The 17,919-nt window shown below is 41.5% G+C and overlaps 2 protein-coding genes across 8 annotated transcripts in view; one reads left to right on the top strand and one right to left on the bottom strand.

The window, feature by feature from the left end:
* The window catches only part of LOC144740835 (signal-transducing adaptor protein 1-like), a 40,818-nt gene extending 28,015 nt beyond the window's left edge, over positions 1-12,803 (bottom strand). Inside the window, exons 1-5 of one of the 7 annotated variants that reach the window (XM_078623573.1) lie at positions 12,599-12,803; positions 11,967-12,038; positions 9,291-9,410; positions 6,691-6,744; positions 4,535-4,585 (exon numbers count right to left, since the gene is read on the bottom strand). In XM_078623573.1, the coding sequence (XP_078479699.1) occupies positions 4,535-4,585; positions 6,691-6,744; positions 9,291-9,410; positions 11,967-12,038; positions 12,599-12,709 (408 nt within the window). In that variant the 5' untranslated portion in view covers positions 12,710-12,803. The remainder of the gene's footprint in view (positions 1-4,534; positions 4,586-6,690; positions 6,745-9,290; positions 9,411-11,966; positions 12,039-12,598) is intronic. The other 6 variants (XM_078623559.1, XM_078623557.1, XM_078623585.1 and 3 more) reach the window with 6 other exon arrangements.
* A 2,963-nt stretch (positions 12,804-15,766) lies between these two features.
* LOC144740823 (serine incorporator 5-like) overlaps positions 15,767-17,919 on the top strand; it is a 51,299-nt gene continuing 49,146 nt past the window's right edge. The window contains exon 1 of the mRNA XM_078623551.1: positions 15,767-16,060. Within this exon, the coding sequence (XP_078479677.1) occupies positions 16,034-16,060 (27 nt within the window). The 5' untranslated portion in view covers positions 15,767-16,033. The remainder of the gene's footprint in view (positions 16,061-17,919) is intronic.

The raw sequence follows: 17,919 nt of genomic DNA, 5'->3' as shown, positions 1-17,919 counted from the left end.
GCCCAAGTAAAATATCCAGGAACGGGAGTGTGTTATTCACCTCCATTTCCATGGTGAACTGAATGGCCGGGTTTTGTGCATTGAGATGATTTAGAAAATCGTTAAGTGTATCTTTACCATGTGGCCAGACAACCAAAGTGTCATCCACATATCTAAACCAAAAGGATGGTTTTAATGTGCTCGAAGCAAGTGCTCTGGTTTCAAAGTTTTCCATGTACAAATTTGCTATAGCAGGAGATAAAGGAGAGCCCATTGCTGCTCCCTCCCTTTGTTTAAAGAATTCACCTCTCCATAAGAAGTAAGTGTTATTTAAACAATGGTCAGCGAGTTTCGGAATATCTTTTGGTAAATCTGTATTCTTTACCAGTGTATCAAGTAATTTAAGCGACTCGCTCACTGGAACCTTAGTGAATAGCGAAATCACATCAAAACTCACCAAAATATCATTAGGGTTAAGCTTAATATCTTTGATCATATTCACAAGATGTTCTGAATTTCTTATGAATGATGATGTCCTACCGATGTAGGGCTGTATTTGTTTAGTTACATATTTTGCTAATTTATATGTGGCAGAGCCAATTGTACTGACTATGGGTCGTAAAGGGATGCCGATTTTATGGATCTTTGGTAGCCCATACAGTCTAGGTGGTTTTGAAGCCCTTGGCTTAATTAGGAATTGCTCATTTTTTGGGATTAATGAATTTGCAATGATTGCAGTAGTCTTACGTTCCAGAGTATTAGTTGGATCTCGTTTAATTTTAATGTAGGTACTTTCCTCTAATAAATCTTTAATTTTATTATCATAATCGGCTCGTGACATCACTACAGTAGTGCGGCCCTTATCCGCTGCTAGGATTTGAATATCTTTATTTAGACGAAGCTCTCTTAAGGCTTTTGCCTCGTTCGAGCTAATATTTACTTTCGGTATTTTACTATTCTCAATTATTTTGGCAACCTCGTGTCTAGTCATCTCTGCCTCATTATGTGGAAGAAGTCTTACTGCTGATTCTACCTCAGCAATTATCTCATCCACTGGAATTGTGCGTGGGGTAACGGCAAAGTTAAGGCCTTTAGAAAGGACAGAAATCATGTCAGTGGTTAAATTAGTGTTAGTCAAGTTCATTACGGTTTTGTTTTTAAATTGTTCGTTTTTAATAGGGATTTGTTTATTGTAAAGTCTAGAAAATTTGTTAATTTGGTTAGCATTTGTTAGATTAAACACATTATCAGCCGATTGTTGTGTTATAGTATCGATTATATTCCAATCATGCATGGACACACTATTGCTTATATTTAAATGTAAATGCTTTAGCGATTCAGAAATGCTGGATAATTCACTCCTGTTGTGTTGTATTCTCTCTATTAATAATAATTCGCTAGCTTTGTGTAGTATTTTGTTAGCTTTAGAAGACTTTATGTGATGTGTTATTTTAACTGCGTTTGGTATTACCTTCGAATCTCTGCACCTTTTGAGGAACGCCAATGAAGATATCAATTTCATCCGCTTAATGCGGAGCTTCTCCAATTTTCTGGTTTTAAGAAAAGTATCCTCCCCATAGAGGTTAGTCAGTTTAACACGTAGGCTTTCGCGACCAATATTGTTCATAATCAACGATTTTTGGGTTTAGATCGCGTTATTTATAAATGTGTCGTAACCCTCCACCACCCGACACGGCCAATCAGTAAAAAAAGTGTCACGTTGACAAAAGACAAATAGTTCACTGCTTTAGCCCACCGGTGTGTTGAAGCGTGAAACCACAACATTTACAATTTGAGTACGACGTTTCGCTGGTAATTGCATCCAGCATCATCGGGCAATTCGCCAGAATGGTGAGGCTCTGCTGTGTCTCCCGTTCTTATATAGAGCAGCAGCAGGGTGACGTCATCATTAACTCATTAACTCATCAGGTGCAAAGATTTGAGGGGGGGGGTTATTGTAATTATATACTTGATTAGTAATAAGGCTATTGTTACGATGCGAGTTGTAGATTAGTAATCATTTGGAATGTGTTCTATTGTGATTATGCTACATTAATAATCAGTTAGTGCTTGTTTCCCTTATAAGGAATTGTAATGCATCTTATTTAATAATACGCTTCCAGGCCGCACTAAGCCTGTAGCTGTCTGAGCGATTAAAGTTATTTCTGTTTCTCTCAATCTCAATGGATTCTCTAATTAGTCTTTGCCAGTAGTAACTAGTTTTACACAACACTTCAACGTTGTCAAAATCAATTGAGTGTCCCTGTTGACAAGCATGTTCTGCCACTGCCGACAGTTGTGTTTGCGATAGTTTAATATTTCTCTGGTGTTCTTTTAGTCTTACACTAACGTTACGCCCTGTCTGTCCAATATAGCATCTGCCACATACACAATTAATCCGATATACACCTTCTGTTGATAATTTAGGTAATTCGTCTTTAGTGCACGTTACTAATTGTTGAATTTTGTGTACTGTACCAAATCTTACTGTAATGTTTTGCTTTTGCAAAACACGGGCTAATTTGTCAGTTACTCCTGAGATAAATGGTATTTTTATTGTTTTAATAATCTGATCGCTTTCAGCAGTGTTGCTTTGCGATCGTGATTTGGCATTTAGTGCTCTGTTAATTTGAGCATTATTGTAGCCATTCTGTCTTAGTGCTTCTTTAACATGTTTAATCTCTCTCACTAGACTTTCATCATCTGACACTGTTTTAGCCCGATGTATGAGCGTCTTGATTAGAGAGGATTTCTGAGCTGGGTGATGATGCGATTTCGCATTCAGATAGGCATCAGTGTGCGTTTGCTTTCTGTAAACGCTGTGTGTTATTTTACCATTTAGGCCATGCCCAAGTAAATAAGAACGGGAGACACAGCAGAGCCTCACCATTCTGGCGAATTGCCCGATGATGCTGGATGCAATTACCAGCGAAACGTCGTACTCAAATTGTAAATGTTGTGGTTTCACGCTTCAACACACCGGTGGGCTAAAGCAGTGAACTATTTGTCTTTTGTCAACGTGACACTTTTTTTACTGATTGGCCGTGTCGGGTGGTGGAGGGTTACGACACATTTATAAATAACGCGATCTAAACCCAAAAATCGTTGATTATGAACAATATTGGTCGCGAAAGCCTACGTGTTAAACTGACGTGGTTGGTTTGTTGGTTTGTAAAGGTGGCCTAGGAGCAGTTTAGATACATCACTTTCCAGTGATTTTTGCCTTCTACAGCAATCGAAAAGTCATGTGGCTGGGTTAAAATAGAAAAATTCATAGATTTGCATAATCTCCTATGAGCACGGATGTCTACGTATGATGCAAAGATGTTCACATTTTGCAGACTGGTTTCTGCATGATTAAATGTAAAGAAAACATTTCATTTTGATTTAAAGCTTTCGTGACTGCAGGGATTCATATTCGTGGTTCTTTCGGTAAAATCACGTAGAAGAGAAATAATAAAATAATAAAAATAAAACAATAACATTCTCACGACGAAGAAATTTTCTTGCTGTGGTTTTCACACCTAATGATGATTGCATGTGTTGCAATCGAAACGTCGTAACCATTTTATAGTTTTATTATTTATTATTTTATTATTTCCCTTCTATGGGACTTTACCGAAAGAACCAAGAAAACATTTTATGCCATGTCTAAAGGGTGTTGTTTGCCCGATCATTATAGCTCACAGTTTGAGATTAATTTTCAACATTGAGATATTTTTGTCTATTTAAAGCATCTGAATAATATTAGTGGCGTCCCACAGTTTTACAATTGCGAGTGCTAAATAACCCACGAATGATCTATGGTCATTCTACATGTCGCATAACGTAATTTTAGATTGCCCAGAGGGAATATTGTCATATTAAATGTAAAAAATATAACAGTGCTTTGAAGGGAGCATTGTATAATGTACTATCCTTTGTAAAAATACAATTGAGTTCTTCGCACTGATGCTACTAATAAACTGTGAGTAATAGCAATGATAATCCTTTACAGATGAATGTCAATGTGCTGCTGGATGAAGGCCTGATCATGGAGGGCCAAGAGCTGGCTCAGATTTCACAAAATCCCTGATGTTACCTATTGCCAGGAATTGAACTCAAGTTGCGACGTTCTTCGCGCAGTGTGCTAACGACTGCACCACTGCTCCACCCCAAAGACAATGACAAATGCAGTGTTACCATCTGAGTGGTATTTTCGCTAGATCTAGCATCTTTTTGTATTTCCATATCGAAATGGTTTTTTTTGTCAAAGTGACAGGCGACAAATCTAGCGACTTCCTGGAATATGATGCATATTTAAGAGCTATTGCAGACTGTATGAATAATTCTGTATTAATGTATTACTTGTGAAGGGTTTCATCAAATAATGGATGTACAATGGGTGATGCTGATCAGTTCACTATGTTTAATACTTGGTAAATTGTCTCGTGACATTTTTGACAACGTTAGAAGGATTATCTAGTCAGAATCAGAATATGTATTTATACTGGAGGAATGCTATGAGCCATGAAGCTCATTTCACAGATGTCCAGAAATCACTAGTGACACATACGTGACTATATGATGTTTGTTTGATGTCTTCCCACTGTAGGCGTTGGCCACACTGGAAACAAAGTTAGAAAATACGGTACATTCATATTAAGCAACATTCAGAATCAGTGTGCTCATGCATTGCACACGTTTTAAGTAGCGTTCACCAGTGTTGGCAGTGATTGCTGTTTGTTTACACGCTGCTGGCATACTTTCTATGGAATAGGAACGTTGGGTCTTTCATTGTTTTGTTCCCAAACAGAGTGGGACTTGCATTCCAGTAATCGCCGGTTCAATGTGTCCATAGTGCGTCACTTTAAATTATGGGCACATTTTTTTTACATCCCCACCGTAGTAGATTGCCATGTATTGTGTGTGGTGTGAGGTAAAGTGTGCGTACTCCCACCACTTTGAAAACGTCTGGACAGCATCGAAAAGTCGACCAAAGAAATATCCTCAACAGGGACTTCTCTCGACTGATGCTCCTGCTGTTGTGGAGTGACTCATGCAGCCAGCTATGGCTGCAGAGTTTGGTAGTACATGTTGTTCACGTCGTTTATTGTGAAAACTCGGTCACAGTTCCTATGATCACTGTTTCATTGCTTTTATGGCTTTATTTTGGTGATTTTCAAAAAGTTTTTTGGTTTGTCCATGTTTGTTTGTTGTAGTATAGAGTTAGACTGATGGCCTTAATCTAAGTTGTCTTGTGGTTGTTGTTGTTGTTTGACTTGCATCCCACTGGAATTTTTGCACACAGTGTTGGTGAACGGTGCTTTTTCTACAATATTTTGCTGTCTTTTCTTGGATTTTCTGTTTGCGCATAGTCACTTTAAGATGTTTTCTTGTTCATGTTTTTGTTTTCTGTTTGTTGCGGTTGCACCCGATTCAAGAGCCGAAAGGCTCACAGGGCTATACCAAATAAATGAACTTGAACTTGAACTAGAGCTTCCCCAGTGGAGGCGCTTCTGCCAACAGTTACACGAGAAAGAAATTGCTGCGCTACGCCATCACCGCGTGTTTCCCCCTCTAATTGTTGTTTTTTTCCTCCACAAGTATTTCATTCCCAAGGCAATGCGGTACACACAAAGGATATGACAGTGGGTTGACAATAGCACAAACACAGTACGGCTTGCAGTGCAATGGAAACCTGTCTAAACCGCGTGTTTCAATAAACTCTTCAACCCTGGTGTCTTTCTAAGTTCTGATATCCCTGTAGGAAGAGGAGGAGGAGAAGGATGGGGGGAGAGGGCTAAATGCCTAAATGCCCAAATGAATGCTCTTAAGAATCAATGCCCACTGAAGGAGAGGTAGTGAAGGGGCACCATGTTGTTCCCCCCTCTAATTTAATGTAAAAAAAAACTGAATTCAGTACCTCTCGTGCTCAATACAAGTGTTTTTTGGGGCGGTGGTGTTTGTCAATGTTGGCTGACCTGAGGAAGTGCTGATTGCATGTTAATCATTGTGAAAATTGTACACGATTCATTTACATACTGTCCACATGACATTCGCCTCGGCTTGTCGTTACAAGTTGAGCTAAGGGAAACAAGTTGCAGTGCGGGTTTTTCCGAGCGTGCACTTTGAAAATAAACAAAGTAAGATAAATCACATCGCGACCACGAGAACCGCTCTTACACAACGACTCTTTTGCAGATCACCAAACGAAGCTGTGAAACCTGAACCGAGCGGAATTTATTGTAACCCCCCCCCCCCCCAAGTGATTATGTTCTAGAGACTACGTAAAAAATGTAGTCAATAGAACATCATCATTGATGATTTCCAGAGTCCTCAGTTCAGTGCAATACGAAGACGTTACAAATAGTTGGCTTCATCTTCTTGGTTCTTTCGGTAAAGTCACGTAGAATGGAAATAATAAAATAAAACGTCGTGAGAATTATTTTATTATGTTTTATTTTTATTATTTTATTATTTCCATTCTACGTGACTTTACCGAAAGAACCAAGAAGATGAATCCCTGCAGTCACGAAAGCTTTAAATCGAAATAGTTGGTTTGGTAACAGAATCCCGAAGGATGGTTCCAACATGCCCGACAACTGCGTAAGAGGCCTTCGTCCAGATGTGGATTGACAATAAAGAGCTCTAATTTTATTTCACACACGTACAATATTATATACGACGGTATTTGTAAGGCTGTGTTTTTTGGCGACAAAGTCAGCTCACCTCTGTCACGGCAAGTATGTATGCCTTCCACATTTCCATAGTTTCTGTGTCCGCCTACAAATCCAAACAGCAAGAAACCGTCAATGTCACACGCTTTATAATGAGAGAGGTGCAAACTTAGTGTGTGTTTTGACAATACTATATGAAGTCAAATATGGGCGTTGTGACCGTCCGAATGCATCGCCATTCTTTCGTCGTTCTATACACACAGATACATACCGCGAAGTTGTGGTGATGTAGCCAGTGGTCAGAATTGCAACACAACATTCTGCCACGCGTAAATAAAGACTCATTTGACGAGTTAGCAGGCAACGGAAGGGGTTTGATCAGTACACGCTTAGTTATTGATCTCGAGTGAAATTTATTTTACTGATTTTTTTCCGTGTAAATGCTCCCAATTTGATAGTAATTTTGCTATTGGCTGCACGAGTCGCGGATTATATTCGGATAACTTACAGAACAGTGCAGTCCTTTGTGTTAGAGAATGGTCTACAGAAGAGGCTATCACATAGTCACCTTTGAGATCTCTTCGAGTGACCTCTGGTCCACAGAATATAAAGTATTTTTGTCATTTGATCTACATATGAGAGTAATGATAGGCAAGCCCATATTTTATTACTTCGGAGCTGGTATTTCAGCCAGTCAGTGGTGTCCGGGCTAAGACCATCAGCCTACTGTACACGTACATCTGATATGACAACATGTCGCTGCTGTGATTCGAAGCTGGAATCTTAGCAGAGCCAAGTTCAGTCCTCTGACCTCTACGCCACCCGTACACATCCTCGAGTGACATGTATATGGATTGAAGCACGAGTAATTGCCCCTGGCCTCATCAGACGTGAAATTATGGAATGGGTAATCGAAATCCAAAAAGATTACTCAAAACCCTTGGAAATAGACATTATCTGAAACGTGTAACCCCTGACACCACAGTGCCACCGAAAACGATGTTGATTGACAATGTCATTTAAATTTCAATGATAAAGGGGAAAGAGAGGTTCCTGTACACGATTACTGTTATCAAAGAATAAAGGTCAACAACCTCAGAGCTCAGGACATTATCTGTGCTCTTAGTGCTTAGCAGCTGTTGTCTGTTGATGAGGTTGCATGGCAATAACTCATAATGAAGATGCTGATGTTGCGGTTACATATCTAGCTTTCTGTGTCAGTTGTACTCACATAATTAGAAAGAGATATGATTAGAAAGAGATAGAAACAAAAAAATCACGAGACGTTTCCGTGACATAAAAAATCATGACAATAGCGTTCCCTGCTTGTGTGTCTTGGCCAATGTCAGTAATATACATTCCTACGTTGATGAAAGAACGTGTCCAGGAGGACGACCACCATGATGACGGAGCGATGAGATCAGTGCATGTACAGAAATGAGACGGATGGTAGCAGCACTATACTGTGAGGGATGCCGACGGCCGTGCTTCAGCGGTGGATAAACGTGCGACGTTGGGCCAAACAGATGGAGCAACGTTGGCCCAATATTCCCTGTTTACTTGGCAGTGATTGATGATGTAGGTTAATGATGTAAGTTCTATACCCACGTGCTTTATGTATACATCTCTTATCTCGTCTATATCTGGTATCTCTTCTGACTACAGCTTTATCCTATCTGGTACAGAATATCTCTTTTGAATACTTATTTTTCTCTAATACAGGGCAGGTGCTAGGAGCGTGCTAGGGTGAGCCCAGCACCATCAAATGTCCCTTTGGCCCACCCAAATTCACTTTCCTTCGTGATGAATCACTGTTACGGTGGCCACTCACTCAACAGCCCTACTGCCCCCAACCCTCAATCCGAGAGAAGCCGGGCCTGCTTTTATAACGTTGATCCTTACCCACTTATCGATAGTTCAACGTTCATGTGCCATTTTATTCAGACACTGTGTGTTATTTTGGTGTGATAAATCGGAATTTAGAGGTAAATAGATATTGCTTTAATTTCGTATTTTACTTATATTTAGCGACTTGCTTACCTTTTTCTCTATTTTGAATTATTATCGTTTTTTTTGTATTGTTTGTTGTAACTTTCTGACCCGCCCACACTGGAGTTCTGTGAAAAAAGAGCTCCATATCTCATCGTATTCCTTCAGTCTAAATACATATTCTGATTCTAATTATGATTCACTTCTGAATACATCACTCTCATATCTCTCCTGAATACATTCTATGCCACCTCTTATCAATTTTTATTATTATCTACCTCTCAAAAGATCTGCCTCTCTTCTGAAGAATCCATTTTACTTATATTTCTCTGATAAATGCACGCCACATCTTTCTTAAATGTGACTCTTCTGAATACATCTCAAACCTATCTTGGCGTTGGATACTCATTGCGTTGTCTGTGGACAATGGCCATTCATGGCATGTTAGTCACACTGACCCTCGGGCTGTTGCTCTTTATCTGCAAATGTGCAGGCTTGGTTAATATTTTAGGGGTTTTCGCAGGTCCTCAGTGCTATAGAAAAACGTAACTTCAACTGGATCGCCCTTTCAGCGTTAAACATTGACGACAATAAAAGGTCACAGTCGCAAAAACAGCTTGAATTATTCACAGATGACAGTATTATCAACCGCTTGTTGTTTACCTTCAACTTGAGCTCAATGGTGGATGTTTTGAGCTTCATCTTGCAGGATGACGTGCCACGCATCATAGAGCTGACCATATGGAAAACAAGTGGCTTCGCAAGCGGTATTTTTTCTGTGTACTGCAAGCAAAAAAACAACAGAAAAATGTTAGTTTATGCGACATCTGGAAATGCGTGGGGTATTGAATAATATCCCACAATTATTACACCGGACAGACGGCATTTAATAAGTCAGGAATGATCGATGGTCATAACAATACAATATTCTCATATTGTACAGAGGAAAGCTTGACATTAAAAGTTCATTAAATAATACTGTTTTGAAGAAAAAAAACCTCTGTGTTGTACTCTATAAAAATACAACGAATCAGGTTATTTTAACAGTGAAGTTAATATAAAAAAAACATAGGTAGTAAAAATGGATATTAATTTACAGCACTTTGTCAGTCCAGTTCACCCCTGTATGAGGGCTTCTCCGTGCCATGTCAGTCTTGGTAGTTATTTGACCATACTTCATGCTGGCGAGTGCAGGTTGGTGAAGGGAGCAGTCGGGAGACCGTCCACGACTGATTCAGGCATCGCTCGCCACTCATGTTAGCCGTGGCCAAGAATTACATTTGGGTCACCTTCTCTCCGTTGTATTCATTACCCTCCTTCCACTTCACCAAGCCGCACTGACCAGTGACCAGCATGGTGAAGTATGGTCAAACAATGCCCATAACCGACATGGTGTGGAGAGCCCTTCATCCTGTAATTAATTGAAGAAGGGCTCGAGCATAACATGATTATCATCAGCCATAACATATACATTGCTGGATGAAAGTACGACTTTTTTATGCTCATATGCATCTGCAGCTCGCTCCCTCCCCCGCCTTTGCATGATTACTTAATATGTTCTTCCAGGATTTCCTGTCGTCAATTCGCATTAGTTGTTATGACTGTCATCAGCAAATCTGAGATGGCTAAAATCCTCAACGTTTGTATTCATGCATTTACATTTTTCCAATATAAATATCAGAAAACGTCCACAAATGTCGCTGTGCATATAACTTTGGCGAAAGAGTGTTCTTCTTGTCCTACATCCCTTCAAACGTATTTTCTTATTTTATCTATGCATTCGCAGTGCAGATGTAAAAGCTTATTTTAAGATTGTTTCTGAATTGTTATAAAGCCTCGCTTTGGGTGAGCTTGGTTGACCGCACACGGTTTCCACCGACTCGAACAAGGTCAGGATATGTAGTCAATGGTAGAAATACCTTTTCGAAATCCAACGTTGCTCAAATGGTTTTTAGTTGGCTTCTACAATTGTATATCGCAATACTGTATACAGTTTCATATAATGTTCGTTAACAGTTTACATACACGTGAAAGGAGACCAATGGAAATTTAAATTTTTCAAAATTAGTTTTAACACCAGTTTTGAAGAAGAGGAGAATGATTGCGGTATAATTCAATGCTCACACATAAAAAAAAAATGCATTGTGAATCCTGTAGCATATTATTTTGTAGAGGTATCTCATAGGCTACGCCGCATCATAAACATTAGAGTGATTTTATTCGTGAAACTTTCATCGGTGCGGGGCAAACACACTTCATGACGTAATTCAGCTGTCCTCTGGCAAATAAACTTATAAGAAGTGTGGTTGATATAATTTGCATAATAAAAAGATACACTGCTCTGTTCACTGAAGTGACTGTTATTCATGTTGTTAACCTTGACAAACCCAGATACGAGAACAAAGTGCAATCAGTACACTGGGTTTATCACCCTGCACTCCCTTCGTTGACAAGGACCTATGCCCACACACAATTACTGCAACATTACAATGACCAGGTGAAGTACTAAAACGTCTTTGCGGTTACAGCTTAGTTCGACAAATTAGAATTTTACTTTTCTACCGAGACTGGAATGTAGTAATAGCGAGCTTCACTCTTCCTTGAGCACGTTGGCCTTTTAACGAGACCATGCTCCTACTGGTTGGGCACTTTGTGGTTTATAAAGAGGTCACTTGGTCTTTTCATGCCTTGTTGTCAAACCAATAAATTACAGGCATAATTAAAGTGAAACGTCTGTAATATGTACAGTATGTTATAGGGTGTGCAGTAGCCCTCTGTACTATAAACCCCGGTGTCTTGAGATTGAGTCCGAGCCATGGCTAACATCAGTGGTTAGCGATATCTAAACTAGTCCTGGGCCTCCACTCTCACCGACCCGCACTGACCAGCATGATCAAAAACACCCAAAATAAACATGGCATGGAGAGGCCTTCATCCAACAGATCCAACAGTGGGTTGACAAAGGATATTTCTTGTCCAATATGATATTCAATGAAAAAAGTAAAATACTGAATGTTGAAATGTTACTCACTACTGCGATATGCCATCACTCAACAATTGTTGAGTTACTTTTTACTTAAGTTGTAACACATAAAGTTGCTTTACAGAGAACTTAAATTTATATACAGTCTTGACTTTGACCCTTATGGACTTCCTAACAGTTGGCCCGAGCACTTCAATTAAATTGATTCATGAAATGGGGTATAAACACTGGCATTTTAAACTGGGGGAACATTGTTTAATATGGTCCCTGTTCTCAAGACGAGGAAAAGGCAGCAGTGTGAAATATTAGGCGTCATCTTGGATATGTTTGAACCTAATACAGTGTTTCGCGATTACCTCAATGTCACGGTCGGTTGAGTAAAAGAAGAGAATGTTTCCTCTGAGCTCTACCCAACATATTTTGAGTGCCTGTTCGGAGAAAAAAACTTCCCGTTAGTTGGCATAGCTGTGAGAGCACAGAAAGCTTTAATAAAGCACGTTTTTTGAAAAACTCATGGGACCATGCACAAAACTTAATTCAGTGCACCGTCACAATGTGACCGTCACATATCCATCTTGACCAATTAAGTCCCCACACCCAGCGTGGTGCAGTATGCAACTGGCATACTACTTTTCTATAGATGTTCACATATCCGACTATTTTTACATATCTGCATATACCTCAGTCCCCATGTGACCTCGTGCTGTATGCTCAAATGATGGCATTAACTATCAGCACTCCTGTCATTCTGCCAAGTGTCTACAGGTATTTGTTTTTCATCACATGAAAAGTCTGATCTTCCGCAGTCTGGTCTACCAATAGCATGAACCACAATAGAATGCAAACAATATTTAGCACCACATATCCATTTTCTGATTACATTTAATCAGCGATCAATACATTCCCCTTGTGGACAACACAATATCGTGTTGCCGGCACAAGATGAACACGAGAATCAAGAAAAAAGCCAAACGACGTCTTACTGCACCTTATCTGTTGATGATTTTTTTTCAAGAAATCCTTTCATGTACACAGGAAGCGTCGTCTTCTGGTCTCGCATGATGGCTATGTCGCGTTCTCTCTGTACACGAAAATCCATCGTAAGTCCTCTGTCGTCTGCCCGGGGAATCCTGATGCGACACTCACACTCACACCGTGGGCCACTGCTTCTGACTCTCGGTGTGGTGGTGGTGGCATGTCATAAAGTCGGACTCTGGACCAGGAAACACTAAAGTGGAATCGCCGTGTTCATGTTTAAAATTACGCGTATTTTTTACAGGATTATTAACTTGGATATTTTGTCTCATAGTTTGCTGTAATTTACCGATGCGGTGTAATGTCTCCTTTTGAGTAAAATGGCAATTGCCGGCACTGTGTTGAAGTAAATCTGTGGTTGACACAACATTTATTTAAACTAAGCCACGCGAGAAGCCATTCAGAATATGTGTGTGATTCTATGCAAGGGAAAACTAGAAGTAAGTATGGGTATGTTATTAAAAACACATTTTGGGGAGAAAAAATTACGATCACTTCAGATTGAGACTTACAAAAAACCGTCTTGATATATCTACCTATTCCATTATCACGTGAGATGTCTTGTTAGTCATATCTCTTTTTAAACTTGCCTGCTGGAATGTAAAGTGGACTTGTCTATCTTTCTTCTTATTGGTTCTTTCGTTGTTTTATTTTTATTTATTTTATCATTTCCCTTCTACGTGACTTTACCGAAAGAACCAAGAAGATGAATCCCTGCAGTCACGAAAGCTTTAAATCGAAATTTGTTTATCTTTGTAAATGTAGAAAGGTAAAATGGGGGGAAACTGAATGCATCAGGTGACCATCGGGTAATTGCGACATAATGCGCGCGATGTGACAGGGGGACACAGTTGTGGAGTGTGGGGGAGGCTTGTATTATCAGCAGTTTGCTCCTTCACCTATCTCACCGATGTGAAATCAGAATTGCTGGGGAAATGAGGGATGGGGGGGTCTGTGGTTTATTCACCTGATAGGCTCACAGTGACGACATCACATTTACCCCCTCTATTTAAGGCCAAAACAGGAGGTATTCTCATAATTCTGATGAAGATGGTCGTAATTACCAGCGAAACGTCATACTCGCATTGTAATGTTGTCGGTTTACTCTCCAACACACCGGTGTGTGCTGAACGAGTAACTTATTGGCATGTTTTGTTTACGTGACAAACCTTACTAATTGGCTGTGTCGGGTGGTGGCGAGTTTAACGACACATATTTACGCGATCTCACCCAAAAAACCTTTATTATGTATAGTATTGGTTGTGAAAGCCTACTATGTGTTACACTGATTTGACCATTCTATTCCACGCTGGTCAGTGCAAAGATACCCACATGAATGGCAACACACTATAAAGCAGATTATGTATGCATGTATGTTGAACTGCTTTCACACCGTACGTAGCCAACATCAAAGTGCAGCGTCACATTAAATACGCACTACAATAACAATAGATTAAAGCGATTTGAAGCATGTTTTATTTGGGGGGGGGGGGGGGGGTAGAGCTTTGTGACGTCATATTTCAGGGGGGGTCTGACTTTTTGTGACGTCGTGTGACGAAGGGGGGGGATCAAAAATAGTCCAAAATCGCGTGACGTCATTTATGGACGGCCCCCTATGTGCTGTGCAATAAATTGTAGGATTATAATGATCTCAAGCGTGCATCTGTACATACTTCACTGCGCAATTTTAAAATTTGTTCCATTTTTTTGGTTTTATGACCACGATTATGATGATAGCAGCAACATTTCACAAATTATCAATCATCAACAGCGGGCAGCTACCTCCAGAGCTCTCGACGCAATCAACAACAGAGGGCCAATCTCCACGTGGCTCTCGACCGCCACAGCGTGGGACGTAAATGTCACAAATTGCCAATCACGAACAACACACAAAACAATTTGCGAGTAACCAACCTCGAGGTAGCCCTCTACTGCCGCGGCGTGGGCAAAGGAAATAACAACACGGTTACTTTGTACAGTGCAACATAAGCGCCGCATGGGATTTATTTATAGGTGAGCCAGACTTATTACAGTTCTGCTGAGAACCTTGGCGCTGAAGTATTGGGACTGCTCACGACGCTGCCCGCTTCTAGCAAAGCGTCTGCCCGGGGAGGAGGGGAATTGGGTTAATGGATGGACGTTTGTTATTAAGCATTTGGGCATCGCAACCAAGCTGGGTCCGTTGACCACATCGTTACGTGTTGTTGTAAACACGTGTTGTTGTTGTTGTAAACGCGTTTCGCTGGGTGGGCAAGAGGCCGCGGTGCAGAGCGCCGTGTCAACATTTAGGTGGCAGAAAGTTACGAAAAAAAAGAGAGTCGGAGGAGCTGTGTTTGGGACCCCTTTCTCTCTCTCATCTCTCTCGTTGGTTTCCGTGTTACAAGGGACACGGGAGGCGGTTTTGGGCGGACTACAGATACCACCACCACGTCGTCGTTGTCACTTCACCAGAGCTGGGAGGAGGTGTAGGGTGCAGGGAAGGTTGTAAGGTGCAGGTGGTGGGGGTTGGGGTTGGGGTGGGTGCCATTGCAACAACGAATTCCTAAACGAAAACGTGGCTTGCGTTTATTTTAGCAACAGTTTGTTTCGACGGCGAAAACCCCGCCCGAGCAAGCCTCTGGCCGGCCGTCATCCTCTCGTTCTGATCCGGCCTCATCAAGCCCTGGGGGGCACCACCGGCGTCATTCGCATTGAGGACTCTCCTCCATCTTCTGTGCCGTTCTAGTTCTTGTTTAGGGGGAGGCTGGTGGTGGATTACTTTGGGAGTTAGGGGCAGGCTGGTGGTGGATTACTTTGGGAGTAAGGGGGAGTCTGCTGGTAGATTACTTTGGGAGTTAGAGGGAGTATTGTAGTGGATTACTTTGGGAGTTAGGGGAGGCTGGTGGTGGATTACTTTGGGAGTTAGGGGGAGTGGGCTGGTGGATTACTTTGGGAGTTAGGGGCAGGCTGGTGGTGGATTACTTTGGGAGTAAGGGGAGTTTGATGGTGGATTACTTTGGGAGTTAGGGGCAGGCTGGTGGATTACTTTGGGAGTTAGGGGGAGTGGGCTGGTGGATTACTTTTGGAGTTAGGGGGAGTGGGCTGGTGGATTCCTTTGGGAGTTAGGGGGGGGTGGGCTGCTGGATTACTTTGGGAGTCTGTTGGTGGATTACTTTGGGAGTTAGGGGGAGTGGGCTGGTGGATTACTTTGGGAGTTAGGGGGAGTGGGCTGGTGGATTACTTTGAGAGTCTGGTGGTAGATTACTTTGGGAGTGGGCTGGTGGATTATTTTCGGAGTGTGCTGGTGGATTACTTTGGGAGTTAGGGTGAGTCTGGTGGTGGATTACTTTGGGCTCGACCCTTCCAAGGCGGTGGTGGAGTCCGTGGGACCCCGCCGACGAGAAGAGCCATGTGTCTGCCGTGCCTCCTCGCCCAGGTGAGTGCTCCGGGACAAACACGGGAAACCTTCAAAGAGGTTTTATTTGGGGGGGGGGTTAGATAAATATATTAATGTGTCGTTAAAACCCGCCACCACCCGACACAGCCAACTGGTAAGGGTTGTCACGTAAACAGAACGTGGCCAATTCGTCACTAGTACAGCACACCGGTGTAGTGTAGTGTATAGTGTAGTAGTGTAGTGTGTACTGTTTTGTGTATAGTAGTATATAGTGTAGTGTATATAGTGTAGTGTATAATAGTGTAGTGTATAGTAGTGTAGTGTGTAGTAGTGTAGTGTATTGTCTATAGTAGTGTATAGTGTAGTGTAGTGTATAGTGGAGTACTGTATACTAGTACAGCACACCGGTGTAGTGTATAGTGTAGTGTGTAGTGTATAGTGGAGTGGATTGTGTATAGTGTAGTGTGTAGTAGTGTAGTGTATAGTGTAGTGTATTGTGTATAGTAGTGTATAGTGTAGTGTATAGTGTAGTATACTAGTACAGCACACCGGTGTATTAGAGAGCCAAGCCACAATATTTACAATTTTGAGTACGACGTTTCGCCAGTAATTACAACCAGCTTCATCAGGCGACAGCCAGATTTGTGGAGAAGTCCACCTGTTTCTGTCCATACGTGGAGGCGTAGATGTGGTGACCACGCTTCGTGGTTTTAACGACACGTACATTTACACGATCTAACTCAAAAACCTCTCATCATGGATGATATTAGTCGCGAAAGCCTCCTGTGTTAATTAAACTGACGGTAACCCCTTGCGAGGGCTTGTGTCTGTTCGCTTGTTCTCCCTAATGAGTACGTGCGTGGCTGATGCACAAGTGATGTTAGGTTTGGTGTTTGAACATCTTAACATCTGTTTTATTGCCAGAAAGGCACGTACCGAGTTCGTTTTTTGAAGTGTAAATATGTACAAGTCGTAACTAATGATGGCGATACACGGCCCTCCTCGGCATATCCACTGCTGGATGATGACGAGGAGGAAGATGCCCCCCCCTCCCCATGCTTCACCACGCCGGCAGCATAGATGCGGGAGCATAGGAGTAGAGTACAACACTGCACTCTCCTCGCTGCAGTGCTGTCTTAATGCACACCTCACACCTTCACCTGATTTATCAACCACCTTACGAGTACACCATGTACACATTTCACATGTGTGCATGCGCTAACTTATACCAACATTGCATGAGATCACGAATAATTGTTGTTACCCCGTCTCCCATTGCACAAGGGGCCTGTGTGTGGTGGTCTGGGGGTGTGATTTAAAGGGCTGTAGGTGTTTGTGCACGGATAGAAATCGTACTCTACGTGTATCGATAAAGTACTGTACTCTGCAAATGTCTGTACAAGTGGCAGTGACTGTCATTGTTGTAATGCGATCTGGGGATTGTAAAAGACTGTAAGCAGAGAGTCATTGTCAATGTCCTCCTTAGGCAGGTGGTGGTGGTGTGTACAGGGTGGTAAGTTGTCTTGTGACCCCCCACCCACCCCAATTTAATTGGCTCCTAACATTGTTTTTCCTTCGGCATATTAATTAATGTTTTAAATAAACCTTACTTGAAAATTTTTTGACAATTAAGTGGGGAAGGTGGGGCCACAAGACATCTGGACCACCCTGTACAGTTCGGTATTGTACGACAGCATCACCAAACAATTGGATACAGTATCTGCCTTTGGGCATTGGCCACAGTCGCCTGTACAGCCAATACACAATTAACACACTACTACTACTACTGCCACCTTTAGTTAATCATTCATACCATACGTCATCCTCCCAAGCAAGTATGAACATTATTTGGTTGACGCTACTGCTGCGTTGGCACTGGGTGATGCACAATTAACAAC

The sequence above is a fragment of the Lampetra planeri genome, chromosome 3 (assembly GCF_965212315.1).
Source record: "Lampetra planeri chromosome 3, kcLamPlan1.2.h2, whole genome shotgun sequence".
Taxonomy (NCBI): Eukaryota; Metazoa; Chordata; class Hyperoartia; order Petromyzontiformes; family Petromyzontidae; genus Lampetra; species Lampetra planeri.
Note: the sequence above shows the minus strand (reverse complement) of the source record. Positions and strands in the feature narration are given on the sequence as shown.